At 42.9% G+C, this 27,944-nt stretch overlaps 1 protein-coding gene across 1 annotated transcript in view; it reads right to left on the bottom strand.

Annotated features, from left to right (window-relative positions):
- SETBP1 (SET binding protein 1) overlaps positions 1–27,944 on the bottom strand; it is a 360,671-nt gene that overhangs the window by 17,186 nt on the left and 315,541 nt on the right. Inside the window, 1 exon segment of the mRNA XM_055323892.1 lies at positions 6,470–6,640. Coding sequence (XP_055179867.1) covers positions 6,470–6,640 — 171 coding nt within the window.

The raw sequence follows: 27,944 nt of genomic DNA on the forward strand, positions 1-27,944 counted from the left end.
ATCAAGGGGCTTATAATAGGGAACTATGGAGGACAGAGGATGTGGCATCCAACTTGGCCAGGAGGTGGTTCTCCAAGTGGCCGGGAGGAAAGCCTTCTTAGAGTTGAAGGCACCATACTGAGTCTTGAAAGATAATCATGACTTAGCCACTTACATGCCTTGAAGGATGGGTGAGGGAGAGAGAACATTCCAGCAGAGAAAACACCTGATGGCAACAGCAATAGCAAACATAGCGGTGGTTACAACAGGGCTCATTTACTAACCTGTTGCTGTGCACCAGGCACTCTGCAGAGATGTTCACAAGGACTATCCCATCTATTCCTCACCACAATCCTCTGCACCAGGTAGTATGCTTTCCCCCATTTTACAGATATGAACACTGAGGACCAAGTTCAGGCAAAGCCTAAGTGCAGCCTTGAGATCTCAGTGTAGAGGATCTGAAGCAAGAACACATGCATTCAAGTACAGCAGTGCATGGCCTGGGTGTGGTGTGAAGAAAACTGGGTCAAAACGTAGAACCAAGGCAAATGTTAGGGTGCACGTCTTTTCAGGTTCCTAGGGTATCATTTTACCGGGCTGCCCCAGGATTAATTATCTGAGGCAATGCACTTTTGTTGGATTTGCTACCCACTACGGATGGCAGGCTCAGATTCTGCCAGGGAATATCTTAACTTGAAGATTTTTGCTCAGAAAATATGCAAATGATTTCTGACTGGTAGAAAAGCCCAGAGGTTATGGCTCATGGCCCATTAGGACATGAACTGAGCAATCTCGCTTGATGGTTTTTCTCCATTGCTTATGCTCCTACAACATCCTGTCCGACTAATTCTTCTTTGGATCAGCTTTACCACCATGTTGGTTTCTTTGTCAAAGAGTTGAATGAATTTTTGACGTGAGTTTTAAGGTTTTTTTTTTTTTTTTAAATCACACTCTGACCGTGGAATTCCATAGTCATCAACATTATTAACATTTCTGGTTATTAACATTTCTAAGGAGTTGTGGTTGGAGCAGAAGGCAGGGGCTAGATTCTGGAGTGTTTGGGGTTTCTCTGGGATATTTATAGCTGTGGCCATGGGACAGCTCAGTTGCTCTAGGATGTCCATATGCAATCAGAAAAGAGCTTATTTCCTCCTTTTTGGGCAAAAATAAAAAGAAGTTTGGGGGGTTTCTCAGAAGGCCTTTGATGTGATGAGAGCTTCAGGGAAGCACAGAAGCTTCCAACCCTACTGGGTCTCTTTGTGGCCCAGAGCCAAGGGGAGGGGAGCTCTCTAGGCAGAGTCATTCTGTGCTGCTTCTAACATGGGTTTGTAGGCAGCACATTTCAGGCAACTTCAACAATTCATTTTTAAACTAAAGCTTTATTTTTGCTAGATCTTTTCTGAAGGTTTTCTACTGTATATTTTAAGTGATTAATCTGGCCTTGTAGAAATTTATTTTACAATTTGAAGACTTCTTCAATTTCTACACTTACAGCCCTTGGATGTCCCAAATCCTACTAATTTGTACATTTATTTGCTCTATTTTGGTTTGAAAGACAAGACTTTTGGCTGAAATGGTACACTATTTTAGTTAGGAGCATCAAATGATGATTCCACATGAGCACAAAGCAAACAAATAATTTTTACAATTCTTATTGCAAAAGAATTCATTACTTTTTGCACCTGAATATGATTTCTTTATTCTGGGCCCCTCTCCATAAATGGCAGTTGGTTAATTGAAAAATCAGGCATGCTACAGTTTGGGGGCCAGAAGCAATTTTCATGATTATTTTGCTCCAGCTACTAGAATACTGGATTTCTTTCTAATTCCATTAGAATTAAGAATTTATTCTTTTATTTGGGAAGGTGATTTTTCAAGCTTATGGTATTGCATCTTGATTACAGGTATTTGTCAGTTTGACGGGGCTGAGTTTGGTTCACTATTAAATGGTTTACCTAATACCAGTCTCTGCCTTCAGAAGCCAAATGTCCAATATGCTTGTGAAATTTATTTAGTATTTTGTCCTTTATTTATTTTATTATTATTATTTCTTAAGCTTTTACTTAAATTCCAGTTAGTTAACATATGGTATAATATTAGTTTCAGTGGTACAAGTTAGTGATTCAACACTTCCATATATCACCAAGTGCTCATCACAGCAAGTGCACTGCTTAATCCCTTCACCTATTTTACCCATCCTTCCACCTAGTATTTCCACTTACCCATAGGCTCTGGTAGTTGTAGTCAAGGCAGATCATATAGTTTTAGAGAATAATGGATTAGCCTTGATACAAAACAGATACAAACTATGAGCTGTGCTTACCTGCCTCCTGCTGTTACCTCTCGCTGGGCCAGGCCTTGAGCAGTTGAGATTTGGTGATAGCAACCCTGATACATGTCTTTTTTTTCTCCTTGGATTTAAGATGAGAGGATATTGAGGGTGTGTGTGTGTGTGTGTGTGTGTTCTGATTTCCAGGTGCAGAACTGTAGAGGTTTTGTTTCCTTGAGGTTTTACTGAGTTCCTAAAGAATTTTTAATCTATTTAATAATGTAGCCTCATCTTAAACACAAAGGTAAGGGGCACATTTCAGTAATGAAATCACAAATTCTCTTCACTTTGCATGACCTTCCTGAGAAGTTAGTTCAATATGTAGGAGAGCAGAGAAATTAGCCTGACTTATTCAGGTATGGATTATCTGATATGGTTATTAAATCATGATTGGGACAGAGCAATAGAAGTTTCAATTTCAAATTATGCATCACTTTAAACAAACTTTATTGAAGCCTTTACTGCATTAGCCCTAATTATTCACAATGATGATGCAGTGCTCGCTTGAATCAGACCCAGCTCTGTGGCCAGGGACTGTGGCTGATCGATAGCTATTGAGCAGTTTGATCACGAAGGCTGACCTGCTTGAGCACCGGTGGCAGCCATGGCCATCCCTCCCTCCCAGTAGCTCACAAACTGACATGTTCTCCGTCTGGCCTCCCTCTCCTGCAGCTCATCCTCTGCCTCTTCCTCCAAATCAATAACTTTATAATCAGCATGCTTCCCAGACTCTGAGAAGCTAAAAAATTGCCTTAAACAAAACACACACACACACACACACACACACACACACACACACACCCTACCCACCCATCCACCTGCCCCTCCATATATCTACACTCAAGCTAGAAAAGACATGTTTTCAACCTCTGACCCACATCCATTTCTTCCATGTTATAATGTTTATAAAATAAGGTAGAGAATGTTTTGTTTGTTTTTTGAACAAAGATCACCTATTTAAAAAAATACTGTGAGGACTCTAGCCTGATTATTTGGCAAGTATTTACCAACAGCCTACCACATGTCCATCAAATGTTTCCCATTTGATGGTTAACTCCCATGATGAAGCATGTTTTTCTCAGATGTCTGCCACCATGTCTGGTGCTGTATAAGCACACAGCTACTGTTTCACCATGATTCATTACACTCAGTGATTAATTATTGAGCATCTACTATGTGTCAGGGGGCATACCAGATACATTAGCATTCATTACTTGAAAAGGAAAGGAATTTCTAATTACTTGAATTCTTTCAGTACATTTTGTATCTCTAGACATGACTTCTTAAAATAATTTTGCTTTCTAAGACACTTAGTTTTATGCTCTTTTCCTCTTTTCCCCCACTTTGCACTTGTCTGGGTCTTCAAAACCACTCTGTAGAAATGACCTATTGAAAACAGACCAGAAGTACTTCCAAATTACCTTGCTTATAGCGAAAGATGAAAAAGAGACCCTAAATAAAACAAAAATGAAGTGAATTGTCTCAGCAGAAATATCTATGACTAATGCACAAGCACACAATTGAATGACATCAAACCAAGATACTGCTTACTAACTTTCTACTGTGTGTCTGTGTATGGTTAAAGCATCAAAAGATGAGTTTCACTTGCTATTCCCTAAAAGAAGTAGGAATCCATAATTAGGGAGAAAGAAACCTGCCTTTGCTCATGTTGGGCCCATGACAGAAGGGAGAATCCACTGGAAATCAGGCAATAAATCAAGAAGTTTGGGTTCCAACCAAATTGCATGACCTCAGGGCAGTCTCTGAATCTCAGGAGCAATCATGTGTGAATCACATATGAAACAGGGTGTTGGACACGAGCCCAGACTGTGTGACCCTAACTCTCTTAGGTTTGTGGGAAGCCATGTATCTGTGGGGAGCAGAATCTAAGGAAGGTCTGGCCTCCAGCACCTGGAGAGATCTCTGGCTTGTGTTCTCCCAAAAGTTCTGCTTAGCAGCCTGAGACCCGGAAATGGACCAAATCTGAAATTCTCATGAGGGTCTCATTTTAGCACTGCCAAAAATAAACAGCCCATTCCTGCATCCTGAAACAGGAGAGCTTTGGCTCAGCTCTGATTACCAGAGAAGCAGGTTTAAAAGTTTAATACTCACCTGTTTCTAAGCCTGTTTGGCCTACTTGTAAATGACTGGGGATGCAAATTGAGGAGGGGAGCCTGTGAAAGCATGGGGTCCAAAGAATACACTCTCTCACTCTGAATAGAAAGAGCTGAGGGGAAGAAATGGGGGACCACCTGTCTTTTGCCCCTGGGAAATATCTGTGCTTGGCAAGCAAAGGCAGAAATATACAGGCTAATTTCTAAATCCATAAACGGAGCTCTCCAGAGCTTAACCAACAAGGTTGGATAAGTAATTATCTGGGTGGATAGCGTGGACTCCAACCCAAACCTTTCACTCCAGCCAAGTGGAGTTCTGGGCTTGGCACCCGCTCCCACATCCAGGACCATGTCCACTTTGCTCCCTCTGCCTGGACACCCTCTCGCAAAGGCTCTACCATCCTTGGGTCAAGTATCAGGGTAGCTTCTCCCTCACTCACCCACGACCTTCCCTCTGACCTCTCCCTGTTCTCATTGCAGGCACCGTTTACCTGGCATTTCCACCAAGAACTTCTCACTTCATGCCTAGCACATGAAAGATGGGTAGATTCACCATCACATCTGAGAGACTCTCCCATCCCTTCTAAGCAAGATTTCCCAAAAGGCTGAGGAGAGAATAGCATTTCCAAGAGATGTTAAGAGCTAGGGCCAGAAAAATGGGTTCTGTGGTCAGATACAATTGTAAAATTCTGTGTCTCTCTTTCCTGGAATGTCACAGTGCACACACTAGTCAATTCAAGGCTCTGAGAAGCCATGTGGGAGGGAAGCGGGTATAAAGCAGCATTCCCTGTACTCTCTTAACTATGCAAATACCTTTTATCACAAGACACCTACTAATGTCTTGCAGAACTCAGTTTGGGAAATGTCACTCCAAATATTTCCTTCTATAGTTTCAATCAGGCACATTTTCTAATTACCAGTAATTTCCATCAAGGAGGTAGGTATGAAGACCAGTTGAGTTCTTTGTTCAAAGCAACCTGCTTAGTGAGAAGATGAGTGTAGAGTGAATATCAATAATGAGTCTTTTCCTGGGGTTCCAATTGTAATAGGCATTTCTAAACACTACAACATGCTTAACATTTACCAGTGCATGAATTCCACAACGGACCCTCCTGTGTGCCACGAAAATAGCAAGCACCTAAATCATGGATTCCACCCCTGAGGTCTGTACAGTTTCGTTGTGAGAAGAAGTTAACAGGGGACAGTTCTGTAGTCTCTGGGTAGGTAGCAAACACCTACCCAGGTGAGACCCTGGGTGCTGTGTGCCTTCAGGGGATGCTGGACCTTGAAGTTCTGTAGGATGTGGGCAGGAGTCAAGGAAGGCTGTCCTCAAAGAAAGGTGTTAAGCCACGTCCAAGGCTTGCTTTCTTGCCAGGAGGGAGAGCATGCAGGGGTGTTGGTGCAGGCACTGGTGGGAGATTATGTGGGGAGCCAAGGAAGGCAGAGCATCTGGGATGTCTGAATAAGGAGTTTATATTTTATCAACTGCCAGTGAGGAGTCTGGTGACTATTGAAGAATTCGTGATATCATGGGGTAGATGAATCAAGGCTTCAGAGAAACTCTGATTATTGACTCCCAACCCCTGTGAGCCAGGGAGCTGATCAAATGCAGTGGCCCACAGCATGGGTGCTGGGCCTACGTTGGCATCCTCACTGTCCACAGGTTTGTGGGGCCAGGCTCTTGATGCCTGGCTTCCTCTTCTGAACTGAAGGCATAGGTAAACCTCACAGGCCTCTTTTAGAAGTCACCTAAAATAACATATTTAAAGCCCTCGATGCAAAGATTAATAAATACATCAAGCTCTCAATGCTTGGTGAGAAGTCATTAATACTGTTATCATTCAGTTGCTCCTCATGAGCTTTTGCCCCCAGGTCCTAAGCTTATCTCTTTCCTTTCTTCCCACTTGAAAACCCAGTAGGGACACAGGCTGAGTATCTATGGGAGGTTGGCTAAGCAGACAACCTAGATGGCACAGCATGTTCCCCGTGGGCCTTCTCTGTGCCCACCTTCATGGGGCTAAATCCGAAGCCTCTGCACAGTGCTCACCTGCATCAGACGTGGCTGCAGATGCAGCAAGGAGTGATAACACCGGGCTCGGTGGGATTGCCACGCTGTCCACTGTGGCTGGCTTCTTCCTGGTCATCATGGTGGACGCAGAGCCCTCGTTCTTACTATGTGGTGCCGTTTGGTCCACTTTTAGGTGGGGACTTGGCATCCCTATGAAAGAATAAACCCGAAGCTTACAGTTACTTGAAGGAATAGGAAAATAGACAATAGAAAACCTAAAAGTGAGCTGAGGAAATTGTTAGAATCACCTGACCTCCTTCTGGTACACCATGAATGAAATTTTAGAACATTTAAAGAGAAAAAAATAAATATTAGCAGCATGACTGGTTTGGGTTTCATGGCTGAGATTAGTGGTGACAACATTCCTTGGTTATGTGGAAGCAGGGGCACAGGCCCAATGGAGCAGGAGAGTCCAGCAGGTATTCCTTTGTCTTCGGTGGGTCAAGAAGCCCATCCCTCAGACATTGTGTCATGTGCAGCATGACGGGGACAAAGGGGCCCCATTCTAGCTTCTCATCTCATCTGACTGGGGACACAAGACTAACGGAGTAAGAAAAATTGGGTGACACATAAGGGCAGGCTTCACGTCCTAGGTGCTCGGGGACCACTAAGGCGTTCGGGATTCATGTGGGGACAAGTGAGGAAAGGCTTTCCAGAGCTCATGCTAAAGCAGCAAGGAAGAGGGAAAAGCTATTCTTAATCCCATGAAGAGAGTACACTAAATTCTGGGTGGGAAACGAAGATGATTCGGACGAGAGGCCAGGCTGCCGGAGCACAAGTTGCATCGTGGGGGCTGCTGTGTAACGATAGTCCCCATGGCCCAGTGAATGTTGATTTGGAGGCTTTTCAGTCTCTGGTCCTAATAAGCATCAGAAATCATGTCTTTGTGATGCCGAAGAGCACCTCTTGTGAAGCGCCTCTGTAAAGGCCTGGAAATGTGCTATGTAACAAATTACAGAGCGATTCTGGAACGTTGCTTTGTAGGCCAAGAAAATCCAGGCTCTCTTAATTTTTAGCTATGTGATCATAAGCAAGTAACTTAACGTCTCCAAGCTTTAAGATTCCTCGGCCTACAAATGGGGTGGAACAGTATAAGCTCACAGGGGTGGCTGAGAGTATCCCTCAATTGATTAATGTAAAGCACTTAGAGCGATGTCTGGCACACCGTCCATGACCTGTAAGTGTGTTCTGTTACTGTTACTCTTACTATTATCACTGTCTGCCCCTAGCCTGTTGCTTCATTGTGGCAACTGGAAGCAGCTGGCAAAGGCTCCCCTCTCTTCCCTGACCCGACCAAGGACCTCTGGGCCCCTCCTATGTCCCCAGCTGCAGAAAAGTGGCTCTCCAACTGGTCCAAGCCTCAGGCCAGAGGCTCAGGGTGTCTGAATCTGAATGTCAAATGGTCAGCCACACAGAATTCTTCATTTCTAGGCTACCCGCCACTGAGAGCAACAACAAAAAGGGCTTTATCACAATAGCCCTTGACCCTTGTTCTTCCAACCCAACCACTGTGAAGTGATTCAGTCCTCTCCCAGAGTAACGTTATGTTGCTGCCACCATGAAAGCAGCTCAGATGGGGCTGGTGGCAGCCCTGTGAAGTGGGTAGCACAGAGCGACTAGTTTCTTAATTTTACAGATGAGGAAAACACATTTCTGAGAGGTTATGAGATAACTAACTAAACTCACACAGCCCTAATGTTAGGGCTGGGAGTCTGCAAACAGCCAGATGCTAAATCCTTGGCCTGTGGATCATCCTGTCCTAGCTGGTCGTCTGTTAACACCTGTCTACCGCCCTTGTCTGCCGACAGCACCGTTCACATCAAGCATGCCTAGGCACTAGCCTCACACCTGGAAAAGGCACCTATAACCACCTAGGGAAGAAAGTCATATTGACATTTTCATTTACCTACTATGCCATCCCACCCTCTGAAACCATCGCCTCTTCTGTTGTGAATAATAATGCTGTTTATACTTTTTGGATTTTATATTTCATAGCATTTTGACAGTGGAGGTAGACAGACATCAAATTCGGTGACAGAAAGATTGCAAGGCATCAAGAAGCCAGGAAGGGCTGCGAATGTGGACAGCCTGCCCATTTGTGAAATATGCAGGTGTGTCAGGGATGGGCGAGGCACATCACTATAGTACATGTAAAATACACACAGAATCACCCACCAGGAGATACATCCAAACGGGTAACAGTTGCTATTCTCAGGAAGGAGGCAACAGGAAAGTTCGGTGAGGAAGAGAGAGTTTTTACCTTTACTCCCTTAGCCTTCTTTATTGTTAATTTTTTTATTGTTAATATTTTTATTGTTAATATTTTTAAAGCCACACACATATTAAACTTTGTTTCCTTTGAGAAAGTTAGCAGACTTGTGGGAAAATCAAGAAGTCTACGAGAGCACAGGCTTTGGGGCAGAATGCTATGCTTGGACAACTGGCTGCAAACAACCTCAACTGGGGACAGCAGGCCTGAGTCTGATGAGAGTCCCCCAGTTTGGTATGCCATGCCATTGGGGTCACGCTCCCCTTGAACGAAGGCAAGTGTGCCTTCATGGCACACCTCTGCAACTCCAAGCCACCACAGAGTTCTGTTGGATAACAGCTCCTCTGGAAAAACCCACTGATATGTCATCTTTGTACCTGTGGACACAGGTTGGGAAGGTAATTCTTTGCCCAGATTATGACACAGACCCATTTAGGGAACAAGCTGCAAACAGGATTAGCAGGAGGATATTTAACTCTCACTTGGGAACAAACTGATTTCAAGTCATTTTTGTTGTACCCATTTTCATGCAAATGTTCACAATCCAAATTAGTCTCAGTCCACATCATTTCATTAAAGTTCATTCGATCATACCTCTATTGGGCATACTTTGCTATTCAAGTGTTTATGTTAAAAGTAATAAAATGACACTTAAGAACTCTATAATTCAAATTGTCACTATTAGCTGTCTTGAAAACCCTCGATAATTTAGGATTTTCTAGATTATTGTACTGTTTGTCAGTTGCCATCCAATGAATTTGAAAAGCAATTAGGAAAAAAAGAAAAAAGAGCCCTGATGTTTTCTCAGACATTTTTGGGTTTTGAAAGGATTATGGAAACAATCCCAGAAATAGCATACATGAGCAAGTATATTAGATAAGCTTTCAACAAGGACTAATCTAACAGCACTTGGAATCCACAAAATCTGCCTGAGAGCAGAGGGCTTGGGGTACTGGAATGGGTGACTCCTCCCAGGGACACAGCACTGGGCAGGCTGGCCACCAGAAGTGTTTGTTTCCCTTCATTCCAGGCGGCAGCTGATGCTCCACGGAGAGGTGCCGAAATGATCGGACATAGTTCTCAGAGACCTGACATGAGGGCAGAATGCTGGGACATTTGGAAAGTTTCTTCCCAGCATGGCCCTAGCTTTCCATCTCTCCATGGGAGGGAGACGTGTGAAGCTGGAGGCCCACCAGGATGAGACCTAGAGATGGCGTTGTGCTGACTGGACCACGGAGCTATGTTACTTCAACTAACCCTGGGACCTGAGTCCAGATGAGCATAGCTTTGATGTGGGACAGGATCACTTCTCAACCTCACATAGCAGACTGTGGAGAGCACATACGGGGTGTGGGTCCAGCACATCCGTAAACCCCAACACGGAACAGATTGTACTCAGGCGTGCATATTTGGAGGCCAGTACATTTTTTAAAGGAGGAAATAACAATGCTAATAACTATGTGGATCCAACATCTGTTCACAATTAAAAGACAGAACCAAGAGGAAATATTTTTTAAAAGTTAAACCTATAGGAAAACATTCTGCTAATAACCTGTTGACCTCTATTGATACGTTTTTTAAAAAGCCTTTGAAACTGGGCTGTGGTGTATCGAGGGACAGTCACTCATTTTCAAAGGTAATTTCTCATAGACCACTTATCCCCTCAAACCTCTACCTGCACACCGTGTTTGCATTAGGGACTTGATTTATGGATTCCCACTCCTCCGATGCAGAAGCTGACTTCCTGTTGCCTTGGTTACTTGGAGCTTAGTTCAAGGTTAAAGTACTCCCAAATCAGTATCAGTGGCAGGCGCTGCATCTAGCGGCCAAGTTATTGACTGCCCCAGGATGCAAAAAGGTCAGAGACCAAAGCACTGTTTACTGCCTTAAGGGTGAGTCAATAGCTTCAATATTTTGATTCTGTTCCTTCCAAAGTAGTAGTTGCTGTTCAATTACCTCTTCCTGGGGTTGTTCAAGGTCACAGGGGTCATGGAGGAAAAGCAGGGTCTGTGTTGGCTGACTTTCCCAGGATCCCTTTAATGAGCTCTGTGACCTTGGATAATAAAAACCAGCCTCACCTTAGAGTAATTTGTATGTTGCTCTAGGTTTACAAAGCCACTTTATCTCATTTTCTTTAGGGGGAAAACAAACAGAAAATCTTTGTAAGATGAGTACTATGTATTCCCCTTTTCTAGATCAGAGAAAGGGGGTCTAGAGAGGGTGCATAACTTATGTAAAATCATACAGTTGGTAAGAGGTGGGGAGATCTAGATCCTGACTCCTTGATGGGTCCTCATGTCACAAGTTCTTTAATATAGAGAGGCTAATGGAATAGTCACCTAGGGATCATATGTAATTCATGTTGTAAGACCCACTATAGAGAGCAGTAGATCTAGAAAATACTATGTAATTAATATAGGCTTGTTGAACACCTTAATTAATATTTTAATTATATGATTTGCAAATGCAATTGTTTCCTGGTGACAAAGCTTAGACTGGAATAGTGGGAGAGCTTGACACCACTGAGATGGTGGTTGGGTTCATCAACCACCTCTCTGGCCCCCTTCACACTGCAGAATGCAGGGCTTGGCATGCACTGGGAGGTATATTATATTGAGCAGTCAGTGGCTTTTAATCTTCCAAAGAGCTTTGACATACATAATGCTATTTGCCCCTTGCAGCATCTCTGTGGATGACAAAAGGCAGATGGTAAAACTCCAAATACATAGATAAGGAAACTGAGCCACAGAGGACCAGATGATTTGCCCTAACTCACATATCATGTGTGCCGAAGTGGTGCAGAAATCCATGCTTCTTGACTCAATTCAATGTTCTTTTCTTTCCCTTTTGGGTCAACAGTAAATGCCATATTTTTGCACAAGACAAAACTCTTGAAAACTTGATAATAATTCCCATTCTCATAGCTTGTTGCTAGATTGATCCATTGCTCTTTTTTCTTGTTTGCAAATGAACTTCACTGACGGCACACAGGGGGATGTATATTACAGAAGAAAATGAATCAAGCACTAGGTAATACCTTTAGAACTTGGGGAAAAAATATTTTTCTGTGTTGAAGTCAATAAGAATGTTATTTTTGTTGCATTATCATATTCATTAATTCAACCAGTATTTATTGAATGTTTACTGTACCAGGGACACAGCATTGGTCCAAACCGCTAAAGTCCCTATTTTCTAAGAATTGCATTCTAATAACCTTGGCATAGCTTAAAGGTGGCTATTACTTTTTATAAGAACACAGAAAGATCCTAAGGGTTTTTTTAAAAGATTTTATTTATTTATTCATGAGAGACACAGAGAGAGTGAGAGGCAGAGACATAGAGGGAGAAGCAGGCTCCCTGTGGGGAGCCCAATGTGGGACTCGATCCCAGGACCCTGGGATCATGACCCGAGCAGAAGGCAGACGCTCAACCTCTGAGGGCACCCAGGTGCCCTCTTAAGGTGTTTTTTAATCATCCAAAGGCAGCGCCTCCACTACTCAACTCATATGGTGTCTGAAGGATAGAGGTCCAAGGACCCAGATCTCAGCAAAGAGAGGACACCACCATGAACATTAGAAAAAGACATTGGCTTCCTATGTGCACAGGCATCTCCACCACACCGGGTCCCAAGGGAGGAGCACCAGCTGGATTTCCACCCCACCCTCCCCTGGAGCCCAGTGTCGTGAACAGTGAACAGCCTGTTCAACCATAGTGACTCTTTCACCATGTGTTTTGTGTCAAATGAGTTTTACTACATTCTAGGACCTTGTGAGGTGAAATTCAGGCAAGGTTACTCTTGAATAGAATGCTATTCAGTGAGTGTAGATTTAATCATCTTAAAATCCACAAATATTTGAGTGCCCACTAGCACAACTTGGCAGATGTGAGTCCTGTATTTGCACAGAAAGTTTAGAAGTGCAGAGTGACATAGGACAGAAAGATTTACGAAATGGAAAACCAAATAAGACCGGAAGTCAAATGAGTCTCTCAGGAATTAGGAGGAAAATGAGATCTCAGTGGGATCTGAGGTGGTCTATGCTCATCTATTTATTCATTCAACATTCACTAAGGACTGTTGCGTGCCAGGCACCATTAAGCACAGGGAACGAGAATAGTCATCCACTCAGGAAGACAGAAGACAAAAGTACAGAAACCCTGGTCTCCATGGGCAGAATTCAATCACCAGGAGTGGAGGGAGGCTCTCTCTATCTCTACCAGGCCTGGGAAATGACAAGAGTAGAAGCAGGAATAACAAGCCTTCTTTGTGCAACTGAGACAAGAGTGCTTGGGAGGAATCATAAAAACCAAATACTGGGAGATATGGTTGGAAAGGCAGATGGGAAAAATGAAATGAAACCTACAGCTTGTTGTTGGGTAGAATTAGAGCCTCTCTTTCGTATGTCCTATCATCTTGGACAGACTTTTGGACATTCTTGGAGTCAACTGAAACATTGACTATAGGTCAGGAACTGTGTCTTACTTTGTTAGTGATTCCCCAACACTTAACTTGACAGATACTAGATGCTCAACGGTGTTGGACAGATGAATGGACAAAGAAAACACATCTATCCTAGGCCCAAACCTTCTGGGGGAAGCTGCCCCCACTACTTTAGTCCACAAACAGTCCTGTTTTCTAAATCTGCTATTTCCAAGTAGTAGAGAGTAGAGGTAAAGAATGCATTTTTGGAATAAGACTACCAGCTTCACCAGCTGTGTGATGTGGGACAGGTTATATCAACTCTCTGCCTCAGTGTTCTTATCTGTTAAATGAACCCGTTGTGAGGATTAAATGAGATTATACATTATAGTAGACAGAAAACAAAACCCCAGCTCCCCAGAGACGTCCATATCCTCATTCCTAGAAACTGTGAATGTAACATGGCAAAGGAGAACTGAAGATAGAACTAATGTGGCCAGGGGCACCTGGGTGGCTCAGTCGGTTAAGCATCTGCCCTCAAGTCATGATCTCTGAGTCCTGGGATGGAGTCCTACATCCGGCTCCCTGCTCAGTGGGGAGTCTGCTTCTCCCTCTGCTCCTCCCCCCGCACATGCTCACTCTCTAAATTAAATAAATAAAATCTTTTTTTTTTTTTAAGGAATTAATGTGGCCAATGAATGCCCTTACACAGGGAGAGTAGCCTTGATTACCAAATGGTTGAAATGGAATCAAAGGGTCTGTTAAAGTGGAAGAAGGAGGTGGAAGAGAAGAGTTCTAGAAAGAGATGTGATGTTGGCAGCAGGGTCAGTGAGATGCTACGTTGGTGGCTTTGAAAAAGTGGTGGCTTTGAAGAAGCTTTTTCCGGAAAAAGCAAGGAAATAGATTCTACTCTACAGATTCCAGAAAGGATACAGCCCTCCTGATACTTTGACTTTAACCCAGGGAAATCCATTTTGGACTTCTCACCTCCAGTAGTGTAGAGTAATATATTTGTGTTGTTTAAGTCACTAAGTTTGTGGAAACTTGTTATAGTAGTGACAGAAAACTAACACTCATGGTGCCTGGGTGTAATAAGCAGTCACCTGCGTCAACTATTATTATTATTATATTTTAGCACTATATTGTCTTAGTTTTCTAATTAGAAACTTATTTCATATGTTCAGGTTACATGTGTCCCCTATAAGATTTAAATTCTTTAGGAAGCAGACTTTATATGCTTTTCTCCCTATCTTCCTAGCATACAACTGACACAAATAAAGTAGTCAGTGGACACTGAGAGTCAATAAGTTGTATTAGACACAGATAATTTGTCAATAAGTTGTATTAGACACAGATAATTTGTTGATATGAGTCTTAAGAGACCAAGGTTCTAAGACACTGAATTATTGCAGGATTTGCCCCACTTCCTGGATCAACTTGAACAATCTCACTGAATTTCATATTCCCACTGGTCAGAATCTCTTCTAGCTCTACTATTCTGATTCCGAACTTTCTAGATTCAGAGAAAACACTAAACAATCTAATTAGTTCTTCCGTCTCTTAATTCAGGAGTGCAGAAATGGGCTGAGAGGATAATATTTTACCCATTGGAACCTCACAGAGCTTTATACCTTCACAGTTTTGGTGTAGTAAATTCTAATCATGTATACATAAGTCAGTCTCTCCTGATCCTAGAGTGAAACGTTCATGTCAGATGAAAGGTGTTTTCTAGAAGCACCCAATGGTATCATCCAGAATGGAAATATAGCAAATATCAAAACTGCAAAGACATACTGAGTATGAGGTTTTAAATCTTTCTGAATCTCAGACATCAGAACCTCTTCTTGGTATATATATATACACACACACACACATACATATGCACAGAGGACACATTTTGCAACCAGCTTAAAGTTCGTAGTTACTTCTAAGCTCAGGTTAGAACCCTTCCCTCTAGGTTGAATTCCTACACACACACACACACACACACACACACACACACACGCATGCACGCCATAGAAGGACAAAGGGCAGACAGAATCAAACAGAATGCTGATGTAACTGTGCTCCCATGTTTAAAAAAAAAATGTGGAGACAATAGAGTGGTAGCTGTTCTCTGAAAAATATAACAAAGGGACTTTCGAGATGTATTCACTAGGGAAGAAACAATGCATACATGTAATTAAAACCAATTTAATACTACAGTGCACCAAGTATGCTCTTGTTACGTCCTTGGAGATCAAGTGGCTTAGGAATTTGCTACTGTAATGTACTTAAGCACGTCACAGGCTTCATCAACAGATAAATACAAAGAAGCTTAAGTAAAGTAAAACTGAGGCAGTTAAGAGTTAGTCTGGTCCTTCCTGAGCAACTTATCCCCAAACAGGGGATAAGATTTGGCTTTCTCAAGCATCTCAGAGAGAGAATGACAGAGCCATGACTCTGACCCCCCGGCCTTACTTTTGGCCTGTCTCAGGCCAGCATGTTGGCACTGAGCTGCAAGGGTTCCATTCTGAGACTTCACAGTAGCCATCCTCTTGCTCTTCTGGTACACATCTCTTAGTCTACACTCACAGGGCAGCTTACAGACAGACCAAGCCAAAAACTAGAGATTTGATCCAAGCTATAAGACCACTGACTCTGGGAGATTCTCCTTAATATAAAGGGCTTAGTAGTCAAGGCTGGTTAATATAAGCATCTTTTGTAGGGTCTTCCTTTTTACCATTGCAGTGTGGAGTCGCAGAGCACATCTGCATGGTAATACAGATCTTGATGCTAACTGGGTCACCTTATTTGCATTTTGATTACTGCTTATTTAGAAGCCACATTGAGAAAAGAGCTTGATATCAGGAGCTTAAGTGCATGTGTGTCTATAAATACATGTATAAATAGATAAATGCATATTTACTGGTTTGTGAAAGATCAGTCTGATACGTACTCATTTCTCACGGACATATCTGTGGGAGCCTGACTATGTATGGATCTTAGGATTATAATGCAGTTATAGAATCAAATTACTCTTCTCAATGCAATATCATCCACTGTATAGACATCCTGTGTCAGCTAGAGATGTCAGTTTAACATATATCCAACTTGTTAAGTAGTCATCCCTTTATGTTTGGCAAAATTATATTGTTTTAAAACCTTTACCGGACCTCTTCCTCAAACAACCTACTTTGTTCCACTATTTAAATTCACCTTATAGAATGCAAACATAGTGTGACTGTGTGCAGGCATACACACGTGGACACAGAATGTGTACTTGAAAAGCTCTCTTCTTTGCAATAGAAGAAAAAAATCGCAGAAACTCAGACCCATCATTAGATAGATCTCCTAATCTTTATCTCTAGTAGTTCAGTCAGACGAGCTAATACCATGATGATGGCTTTGAAATCTCTTAGGAATTGGATGAGGAGAAGTGATAGTGATGAACTCCCAGCTAATAAACACAGAGTGCTTATTTCGGCAGAATGATCAATTTCTAGATGTCCGGAGGCTTGTCTGATACAGTTGATTTACTCATCCTCGCTTACCTCACTAATAAAGCCAAAGTCCGCCATCAGATTACAGAGGTGCCGAGGATTTCTTAAAGGGGCAGAAGAGAGAGCTAAGGTAGTATTCATCACATCCCTCTAAACATCACTCCCGCCCACCATCCTCGAAACTTCAGCTGCTTCTTCACTGATACTCTGCACTCAATAGACTTTGGGCTAGTACAGTAATACAGACAATTAATTTGTTACCTTGTTAGGGGAAATTTAATGCAATGATCTAAAAGGACTGTTACATATTGTGATAAACTTTAGTGCCTCCGGGCGGCTCCCCTCTCATTGGGCTCATTTCACATCTCATCCATTATGTAAATGAGATTTGGAAATAGTTGAGTTTCACTAATGTAGCTCAACTCTGATGGATTGGAGAGAGTCAGTCCTACTGAAACTAATGAGGTTAAATGCACCTCAACATTTCTTTCTACTAGGGTTGATTATGCAAGCCTCTATTCAAGAAATGGGATGTGGTGCACTTTTCCCCCCACCATCCTCTAAGGAAATCTCACTGTCACCAGACCCCAAAGTGGCCCAGAATATGTCTGGTTTGGATGATGTTTGTGTTGGTTCCAACCGGTGCATGGCTGCACAGACAGAGCTAATGGACAACATGTCATTACATGCAGCAGGATTGAGAATAGGATTTCAGATTTTTTAAAAGGGGGTATTTCAACAGTTAGTGCATCTGAGGAGATCCCTTGGTCATCTAAGGAAGAGTAGGGGGAAATTTACAGACATGGACAATGGGGATGAAAAGTCCTTGGTGGGGCTTGAAATCAGAGAAGGAAAGTCAGTCGTTGGGGAGGTCTGGAACTGATGAAGGGACTACTCCATTTGAATCAATCATTCATAGGGAATCTAGTCTTCAGACAGAGATGAAGAATAAGGACTTCACCCAATGCTAGCAAATTGAATTTAAATAAAATATTTTAAAAAAATGAACAAGGTCTTCTGCATTCTGGATTTCATTTGGAAGGCCAAGAAATGGGATTCCAAAGACTGAAGACTGTGAGATGCTATTTAAATTAAAAAAAAAAAAAAAGGAACAAGCATTTCAGGAGAGGCAGCTTCAAAATATCCAGAGTCATGGAAGCAGGAAGGTGAGGTTTGATTTTCAGAATAAAAAATATCTGTGGAATTTTTTAGTCATTCTTTAAAAAGGAAGGGAGATGTTGGATGAGGAAAGTAAAATGAAGACATGGAGGCAGAAACATTCTGTCGAAAAGGGAATCAGAATCCAAATGTGCAAGCCGGTAATTGCAGAATATACTACTTTCAAGGAAAGGAGTCTTAAGGTGGTGAATAAGGCTGTGACCTGGAAGTCAGAAGTCCCTTGGTTTAAATCCCAGCTCTGTTGCTTAACTAGGTATTTGACCTTGTTCAAGTTATTTAACCTCTCAAAGATTCGATTTCCTTATTAAAAAAAAAAAAAGTTTAATGAGCCACCTACCTCAGAGGGTTATCGTGGGGATTAAATGAGATAATACCTATAAGATGCTTTCTAGCACAGTGGCTGGCACTGAGAATGGGCTCAGAACAGGCCAGCCAGGAGCACAATCAGGAAGCGTGAGACATCTACAAGGTGATTAGGACGGAGGCCACCAGATGCCTGAATGAAGGACAGGCGCCTTGGAGGAGAGATTGCAAGCTAAGTTATCGCTCCATTTCCACCTCCTGACTAATGCTCAACTCTCTCAAAGCTGGGATCCCGGTGAGAAAGCTTCTCGACTCTTAAATATTCAACCTGATGACACATTCTCTTGTTAGTAGTTGATGATGAGGAAGCAGTTTTGTTCTTGTGTTAATTAGTTCAGCAAAAGTTTCAGTGCCTAGTGTGCGAACATAGCAACTCCAGGTCCTTTGGGGGACCCTTAAAATACAAGAAACAGTCCAGTCTTTGGGTCGTCAAATATTTAGTTAAAAAAAAAAAGATGCAGGAACAAGAAATTTAAACAAAAATAACAATCTCCCCTGAGCTGAAGAAGACCACCTGCATTACCTTCCCTGGCACCTGGGGCCACACTAGCATATATTCTAGAACAATATTTCAAGATGGAATTTATTACCTGTATAATCATATACAAATATACATAATTGATCTGATTAAGAATAAGAATATACATTAATATAGACACCACAACAAAAGTAACAAGGTTAACTGGTGTGATCATTTTTATGGAAAAAGAGCATTTCAAAATGGTTAAAAGGGTGAGCTGTGAGCCCACATTCCCTGTGTTCAAATCACAGTTCTACAAGCTACTGGTTGTCTGAACCTGGGCAGCTTATTTAACCTCACTGTGCTTCAGTTTTTTTGCCAATAATGAAATTCATAAGAGTTGCCATCCCCCAGTTCGGTGTGAGGACACAAAGATAAGTCTCCACCCTCAAAGAGCTAGAGGCAAATATATAAATATTAATTTCTAATACTTTCTGATAAGAACAGTGGCATCAGGTATAAGAGCCATGACTAAGAGGGGGGGATGAGTGGCTTCCCGGCTGGGTCAGGAAGGGGCTTCACTGGGAGGTGATCTTTGATTTGGGTTTTTAACGGTGTGGAAGTTTTGGCTGAAAGGGTACAAGAGGAAGCCCAGGAAAGAGGAGCAGCAGGTGCATAAAACAGGATGGCATCTCTGGGGAAAGGCAAGAGTTCTTGTGGGGCTACAGCATAGCTTCTAGAATGGGCAGATGATGTGACAGAGGAGAGGGGCCCAGAGCAGGCTGGGAATGGTGCCAGAAGTCTGGATTTCACTTGGGTCATGGGGGGTCATGAAGGATTTCCACGTTGGCACACAAACACCCAACCATGGAGAAAAGGTGGCTTATTCTCTACCCCAGCTTGGATTAGGAGGAAAGAGGCTGCCCCTGGAGTGTTTCTGATCAGAGAGCCAATGGAAGATATTTTAAAATCAAGGATGGAAATCGAACCTTTGATATGGAATGGTTAACCAGTGTGCCCTACTGTGGACAATTCCCATATTCTTGCCCTCTGCTTCTTTTTCCCTTCCTCAACCTTAACTAGGTAAATTCTGCATTAGACACTCCTCTCAAAGCCCTATGGGAGAGACACTGACAAGTAGGTGGTGAAGACATCCAAAGCCATGTTTAAATCCTCTTTTTTTGTAAATCAAATCTTGTTTTTTTCATTTGGACAGCTGGAGGTGGACTCTTTGGAAGTTATAATATATTTACCTGAAGATAAGTCCCCACCTAACGTTATGTGTTCTGCCAGTGTGGATTTTTCTACACCTGCATTGAGGTTTCACTTTTTCTTCCTGTCTTCACGGGCTGGGTATTTGCTATACTTTTTGAAGGAATTTATTCCCAACGCAAAATCTCCTTTTGATGCTCAGATCTCAGACCATTAAAGAAACTTTGAACACAGGAAAGAAAGTGAGAGGCTAGGGGAGAGTAAAGCAAGTAATAGCAACAAGAGGGAGTGGACATTTCATCAGCATCGGAGGACAGGCCAGCTGCTGGTCTCATCAGGAGAGCAGAGACAGCCAGCCAAAGGCACAGGTCTGCCCGGGCAACCAGGGTCAGTTCCCAAAGAGGTGAGTATCTCACAGCTTTAAACCAGGACATGCTAACAACTTGTTAAAAAAAATAGTCAAGGGGATCCCTGGGTGGCACAGCGGTTTAGCGCCTGCCTTTGGCCCAGGGCGCGATCCTGGAGACCCGGGATCGAGTCCCATGTCGGGCTCCCGGTGCATGGAGCCTACTTCCCCCTCTGCCTGTGTCTCTGCCTCTCTCTCTCTCTCTCTCTCTGTATGACTATCATAAATAAATAAAAAAAAATTAAAAAAATAGTCAAGATTATTATTAGCTGGCACAGAGGCCCCCCAAAATTCTTTTACTAAATTCAAATTTCATGGCTTGTTTAATTTGTAAACTGAAGTCAGTCTAGCAAGTTATAAATACCACTGGATTGATATGTGCCGGGAATATCCATGTGTTTATTCATTTATCCATTTGTTCATTCATTCAAAAAAAAAATCTACTGAGTCTCTACAATGAAGAAGGAACTTCTGAAGACCTTGGTAAAAATGCCAGTGCTGTACAACATAAAGGGCAAGAATTAGTCTAATAATTGAGAAAGGGCAGTGATTATTATCACCCTAACTAAAGGCAAGCCACACCAGGGTGAAGCTCTGAGCATGCAGACACAGGAATGGTAAGCCATGGGATGAGTTTAGCACAGGAACAGCCCACACTGATGGGTGAACGTGCAATAGATAATGAGCCATGTTGCATTGATATTGTCTGGAACAGTTTGCACACTGTCCCAGTGATTCATTTAGAACCACACTACGTGGGAGCTTTCCCAACAGGGGTGACTTCATGTGCTCACTGCAGGGTTTACGGTCACACAGGAAAGCTGGCCTCAGAGGTGGCATTCCCAGGTTCACGATCTTTAGCTCTATGACATTGGGCATGCTGCTCCTTTTTGTCCTGAGGTTTCTTTATGGCTTCTAAGTCCCTTCTGATTCTGCATCTTGGGTAGACAGAAGGGTTTCCTGTGATTTTTCAACAGGTGGGAGATCATCTGGCCATTGTAACAGAAGATCTAAGAGCCACTTCTATTTTTGAGAATCACTTTTATTTTTGAGAAGACAACAGAGCTCTCATTTCTATCAGATAAACCAAATAAAATGCAGTAGTAAATGGACATGAAAAGGCGTGGGAGCATAATCAGGTCTAGGCTCGTCAGGGTGCTTCTGTCATGTGTCCCCCACACAGGGTGTTAGGCGCCTCATGGTAACAATGACTCAGGAGGCCACACCTTAGAGCCGCCTTACAGGGAAGCTCTTTTTAATGAAGTCCTTTTGGTTACTTCAGGACTAACTGCCCTTGCTTGAAGATTAATTCCATGTGTCACTTTTGATCTAAACCTCCCCACAGCCTGATGAAGTAGATAATATTAACCACATTTTATATGAGAGGAAAATGAGGCCCAGAGATGTTAAGAAACATGCTGAGGGTCTCACAACAACTAAATGTTAGCAGGAATTTGAACCCATGTCTCTCTAAAGTGCTTTCCCTTAAACAGTCTTCCTTCCTCATGGCTATTAGGAATACAGAATGACACTTTAGGGTCTGGGCTCCCAAAAAGTGACAGAGTGAGAGGTTTCCTTTAGGCAAAGGTTTAAGAAAAGAACTCTTCTCGGCAAATTGCTTACTTCCTAATTTTGTCTAGCTAGCCCTGGGTACACGCAAATAATGGCCCAATGTAGGATTAAGAAGTCCTAGAACCTGTTGAAAAAAGTTTGCAATGAATGTGCCAGGAGACTCCAACTGTGGAAAATCTCCATGAACTCAGAGCTTAAAAAAAAAAAAAAAAAAAAAAAAAGCTTCTATGTTCAATATCAAGTGAGAATTAAGCTTCCTTAAGAAAACCCCATTCAGGGAGCAAATGGAATGGCCAAGAAGGGCCAATAAAGCAAATGCAAGACTTTACAAAAGTTTAAAAAAGAAAAATTCCCGGACTGTATTTCTCAAACTTGGAAATTATTACATTTCCCAACTAATAAAACTGACAGTAAAACATTATTTTTCCGGCCTTGGTTATATAATAAGTGGAATGTGTTTGTTTTTATAAGCACCATTTTAAAAATAATCAGTTATCTGAGGCAGTTCTTTGTCAAGCCAGGAATTTGCTTGAAGGATGTCCAGCGTACAGAGCGACTGGGGTCCAGGCTTGGGCAGGTGGAAGCTGTCTCTCTCCAATGGGCTCATCATAGGCTCGCCTGTCGTTTAAGAGGATTACAGGTGGCAAAGCAGTCGTCTTCCAGGCTTCCCTTTAACATCTACCAGGGGGCCATATTCTCCTTTTCATCTTTGGGCCGATGCCTCCTCCCCACTGCCCAGGGTTGGCTCCTGCTTCTACCTTCCAGTAGGAACTCAAGTGGCCAGTAACCTTCCTTTACTTCCATATCCCTGACCTTGCAGGAAGCACTCCACCTACACTATGGTTCTGCTGACCGTGCTTACACTCATTTTAACCCTTGGTTACATGACCTTTTGAATGCATAGAACCAACCAGTCAGATACATCTTCAATCTCTGCTCAGTTTTGAGCAAATGAATTAATTTAAGCCTTAGATTCCTTGTGGGTAAAATGGAAATAAAGACGAGATCCTTTATGGAAATTGCCGTGGCTTCCAGGGAGTAAAGATCCATCAAGAATCTAGCATACTGCCTGGCTCCTAACACGCACACTGTTGTTAACATCATCATCATCATCGTCGTCGTCATTATTGTTATGCGCAGTAATCCTGACCTTCCAATAAGATAATTAGTAAGTTGGGAAGAGTCTGTGTCTTGTATTTCTCAGATGTTTCTAATGGTGTTTACCCAGCAAAGGGCTAGTAAGAGATCACATGATCAATGAGTCTGTGTTTAACGGAGCTGCATCCGCACTTGCAAAGAGCGTGAGAAAGACACACAGAACCACACCACTAATACTACTGCTTGAAGTAGAAACAAGATGGTGTTTTTCCCCCATCTACATAAAAAACATTCTACAATTCTATGAATATTATAAATAAGAGGATGCAATTTTTATGATTTGAGGAATCACAGCAGAAATAAGAGCTATTTATTATTCCATTTCCAGAGAGTGAAACACAGAGAAGGAGGTGTTTAACTGTAAGTAAGTGTCTTTAATTCTCAAACACTATGAGGGTAAAAGATGTTAAGGGAAAACCACTTAAAGTCTGCAGTTGGGATGTCAGAATCACAGACTATCAGGGCTGAAAGATCACTTAATGGATTCTATCATTGCATTGATGAGGAAGTGGAGGCTCCCAGCAGTCATGCTGTGTACTGTTGGTGACACTCTCTCAGCCTGGACCTCTGCACCCTGGTCCTCGTCCCCAGTCATTAAGGGCAGCCAGGCCTTCTATGTTATTTGCCTGCCCAGGTGCTTGGCTTCCAAATTTCTTTGCTTGTTTTGCCTAATGACTGTGAAGGTCCCATTAGGGGATGAGATTAAATGAGATGGGGATGGAGTGAGGTGGGCAGACTTCTGCAAATTAATCTGTGATTTATTTTTGATAGTAACTTTGGGAGAGAAAAAGCTAACATAGGCTGTTGACATTAATAGAAGTCACATATTAATAGAAGACACCAGGCTATGGTCTATCCTTTGAAAGGAGAAATAGGTGGTGGTATCCTTAGCAATGAGGCAGCATCTGGCCACCATATTAATAGGTGATGTCTTTGGAGCCACTCTTTGTCTCTGTCACTACCGGGAAACTATGCCCAGAGTCTAAAGTCACCCCTCCCTACAGAAGACCCCTCCTTCTGAGGGGGTTCCTGGGTGCCTACCCATAACGGTATAAGTGTTCATTATGATACAAAACTTTGGGAGTTTCAGGTTTTTGAAGCTAAAGGAAATCTTAGTGATCATCGTCCTGCAAAGAGAGGAGCCTGGGGTCACCAAGTGGGATCCATTCTGCAGATCCTCCATTTTACCCTCCGTCAGTCGTATTTCCCAGCATGTGGGGTCTGGGAGATGTGTGCTCATGTCTGCTGCAGCCACCTCTCATTTTCCTCTCTGTCCTTCTAAAAAAGTGTGCCCTGCCTGGGACTATTCTGTGGGTGTGCCTCGTCCTGTTTCCTCCCACCTCTCGAAGCATGGTGCATTGACTGGTTGTGCTGAAAATCAACTCAGAGTCCTTTTATCTCCACATTAAGCCCCCATATCAAGCTCTTTTTACATGGAAGTTGTCATAGGCTGGACCTGGTCTAGTGACCATTTGTAAGGAAACAAAGGAAAAGAGACAAGGCTCATGATGGCAGCTTTTGGAGGTGGCTACAGTAATTCCTACAGAGGAGAAAAAAATTAAAAGATGGTATTTCCACGCAGCCGTGAAAGGAGAGGAAGGAATCCTTCCTCTCCTTGAACAATAAAGGCTCCTGATAATTTTAACCAGAGTCGGCTCTGAAAAACCTGTAGTTGACTGTGAGTCACCAGCCCTCCAGGGAATAGGAGGTGGGGACGTGTGTGCGCACGAGAGCACGCGGGCACGCACACCAGTGTGTATAATCTCACAGTGCCCAGAGCCCTGGAGATTCTGGAACACTTCAGTAGCACAGGCCAGATTCATTAAAAACCCTGGCTACAGGCCAGCAGTTAAAATTGAAGCAGCATATTTATTGCATTTTGTTCAAATAAATCTGAAAACGTGTGAATCATATTCCTTGGAGAGATAGGGAGAAGAAGTAAACAACATCAGGCTAATACTTACAAGCCGTGGCGGAGAGAGAACAAAGGTACAGGAGGCTCCTCCGCTCCAGGAACTCTGCAAGGTGCTCTGTGAGATGCCAGGTGGGGGCTGGAGGGGGGCAACCTGTCCGGCCACTTACTGCACTGGCTCTGCGCTGGCCTCGTTACCACTTTGGGGCAGGTGGCTCTGCCCTCTGCCCTGAGTTTCTCCCTTGCACCCGGCATATTTCGTCCTGCTCCGTGCACCTCTGTTGTTCCCCAGATGCCACTGCTGCTGCCATCCTGCTTTTTGAACGGCAGCTGCAGAAATTAGATTCAATTTGGGTTTTCCTAAAAGAGGATATGTAAGGGAAAATCTCCCCCGACCACACCAGCCCAGTTCGTAGGAAGCTCGGCAAGAGCTCAGGCTAATTATTTGCCTCTACAAGCAAAATAAGTAGCTGGTCAGCTTCATCACGCCTGGGCTGTTATTTTCTTTTGTTGTCTGGTATATTTTGGTAATGCTCTGAGGGACTGTCTGTGTTAGGGAGTAACTTCCTAGTGGGTGGACACTGTGGGTTGGATGGTGGGGCTCTGGTTCCTTAAGTATAAGTGATAATAATTCCTTTCATATGGTAATTATGAGGGCTGAATGAAAAAACACCGTATAAAGACATCTAACTCAACAATATAATATTCCCATGACCAAATGCCAAATCTCTTTACTTTCTCTCTGTTACAGAGATGATTTATGGGCATAAGTATGTGTATACACCAATCTATTTTTCTCTGTTCAACCCAAGATTGTTTTTAAAGCAGAATTTTGCAAACTGACTCCCTCTCTCATTGTCTTTCAGTCTATGTGTACTCATTGGTGGGCAACATTGATAAATGGAGATGAACAGGTGTAAACGTGGTCTAATACTCCTCTTTTACGTCACACAAACATGGCTGTTTATATATCTTCAAAAGCCCTCTGAGCCTTCTGGGGGCCTGGATGGGGTGGTTGGAAGCATGTCATGATCACCCAGAGAAAATCAGGTATATATCTGTTATATTTTAAGGCCTTGGGAAAGGCAAGAGTTCTTCTTGACACTGTGTAAGGGTAGGTTCTTCAGTAAAAATTTCATGGTGACAGTGGCAGAGGCAGCTCAAGACCCAGGCATCAGTTTCTAATATATACATGTGGGAAAGGGGCAGGCCCAAACAGAAGATGACCTGATACTCCTCCTTAAACATCCAATCTGACTCAGACCCTCAAGAGAGTGGAAATGACTCTTGAGAAGTTCATCTTATTCAAGCATTTTAATGCCTGCACCATCCTGGAATTGGAACCCATGTAGCTCCTTCTCTTCTGGTCTGGCCAGGTTCTGAGCCATTCCTTTCCACTCCCTCTCTGTTCCCTGCAGGGAAACCTGCAGGGAGGTGACTCAGCTTCCAGAAGCTTCCTTCCCATGCTCTAGAATGTTTGAGCACTGATCATGGAACCCTTGATGCCATGGCAAAGAGGCCAGAGAAGGCTTCCTCTAGTTGTTTGAGGCATGTGTTCCAGTTTCTGAAACTCTTTATCTCACAACTGCGCTAGTAACGGTAATAGCAAATACTTATTTGCTAATTACTATAACTATTACTATTACTAGAACACTCTCCAAGACCTTTACATGTATCAATTAATTTCATATTTACAACAAACCTATGTGGAAGGGTTATTATATTTATTCCCATTTTACAGAGGAGAAAACTGAGACACAGAAAGAGTGAGCAATTCATCCTGTTACCGGCACAACTAGCAGGTGGGCCGGGTCAGAATTTGAACACATGCAAGCTAGCTTCAAAGACTTAACTATTAAGTAATACCATACAATCCTGGCTTCCTGGATACTTGACCCTCTTAAGAACTAGACACTGTGTTTCCTTTATGTTTTGGTTTCCTGAGTGTGTTCAAGGAGAAAAATTCAGTAAGTAGCTAGTAAATCAGATGGTAATAGGAAGCTAAACCAACTCTGCCTGTTAAGTAAGAGCACTATTTATTAATTTATTCCTATCTATATCAACCATGCCTTTGCTTGGGTGGGCTTACGTTGAAATGTGCTGCCTTGGGCAGCCCCGGTGGCCCAGTGGTTTAGCGCCACCTTCAGCCCAGGGCATGATCCTGGAGACCCAGGATCAAGTCCCATGTCTCCCTGCATAGAGCCTGCTTCTCCCTCTGCCTGTGTCTTTGCCTCTCTCTCTGTGTGTTTCATGAATAAATAAATAAAAATTAAAAAAAAAAGAAATGTGCTGCCCCAAGCCAACAGCAGGAGGACGTACCCTGAATTACTTTTCCCGTGATGTGGTGGATGTACCCTGACTCATTAGCACATCCTCCTACTTTGCTCTTTTGGTGCAGAATGGTAGGTCAATGTGAGGGAAGGGGCAGCCAGTGAAGCCAACCAGAACAAACAGGGTGACATGGTAATGAAACTGATTACTTTGAGCCTCTGAACCTCCACCTCCTTTCCATGGACTGTATGAAGTCCAGTGGTTGCTTAATGCATGGCCACAGGCTGTATTCACTAATGCCCTCAGCCTCCATTTGGGCTGCTGATTGTACAGCAGACACCGGCTTTCCATGTGCCTCCAACTTTGGAGAATTTGAGTCCCAAAGCTCAGTGATTCATTTTGCTGTGCTGCCTGGGAATTCAGGGGGGAAAAAAAAACACAACAACTTCTGCCAAACATCGTTTACTTGTTGAATGAAAGAATGAATGGATTATTGAATTAAGGCAGAACCTAAGAGGAAACCAAGTTGTTTAAACACATCTGTGTATCCCCAAGTGTCTTGGACACCACATGCCTTTTTCTGAAAGCAAATTTAAAAACATAGCAGGGAGAAACCTGGTGGGTGAGTTGTCTGTCAACTACAACCATCACAGCTTTGGGCTACACGGCGTGACTGGGGATGCCCTCCTGACTGGCCAAGGGCCAAGGCTTGAGTGACTGCTACTCCTAATTAGATACTGTCCAAATAAGTTGT

This window comes from Nyctereutes procyonoides, unplaced genomic scaffold, assembly GCF_905146905.1.
Source record: "Nyctereutes procyonoides isolate TBG_1078 unplaced genomic scaffold, NYPRO_anot_genome, whole genome shotgun sequence".
Lineage (NCBI taxonomy): Eukaryota > Metazoa > Chordata > Mammalia > Carnivora > Canidae > Nyctereutes > Nyctereutes procyonoides.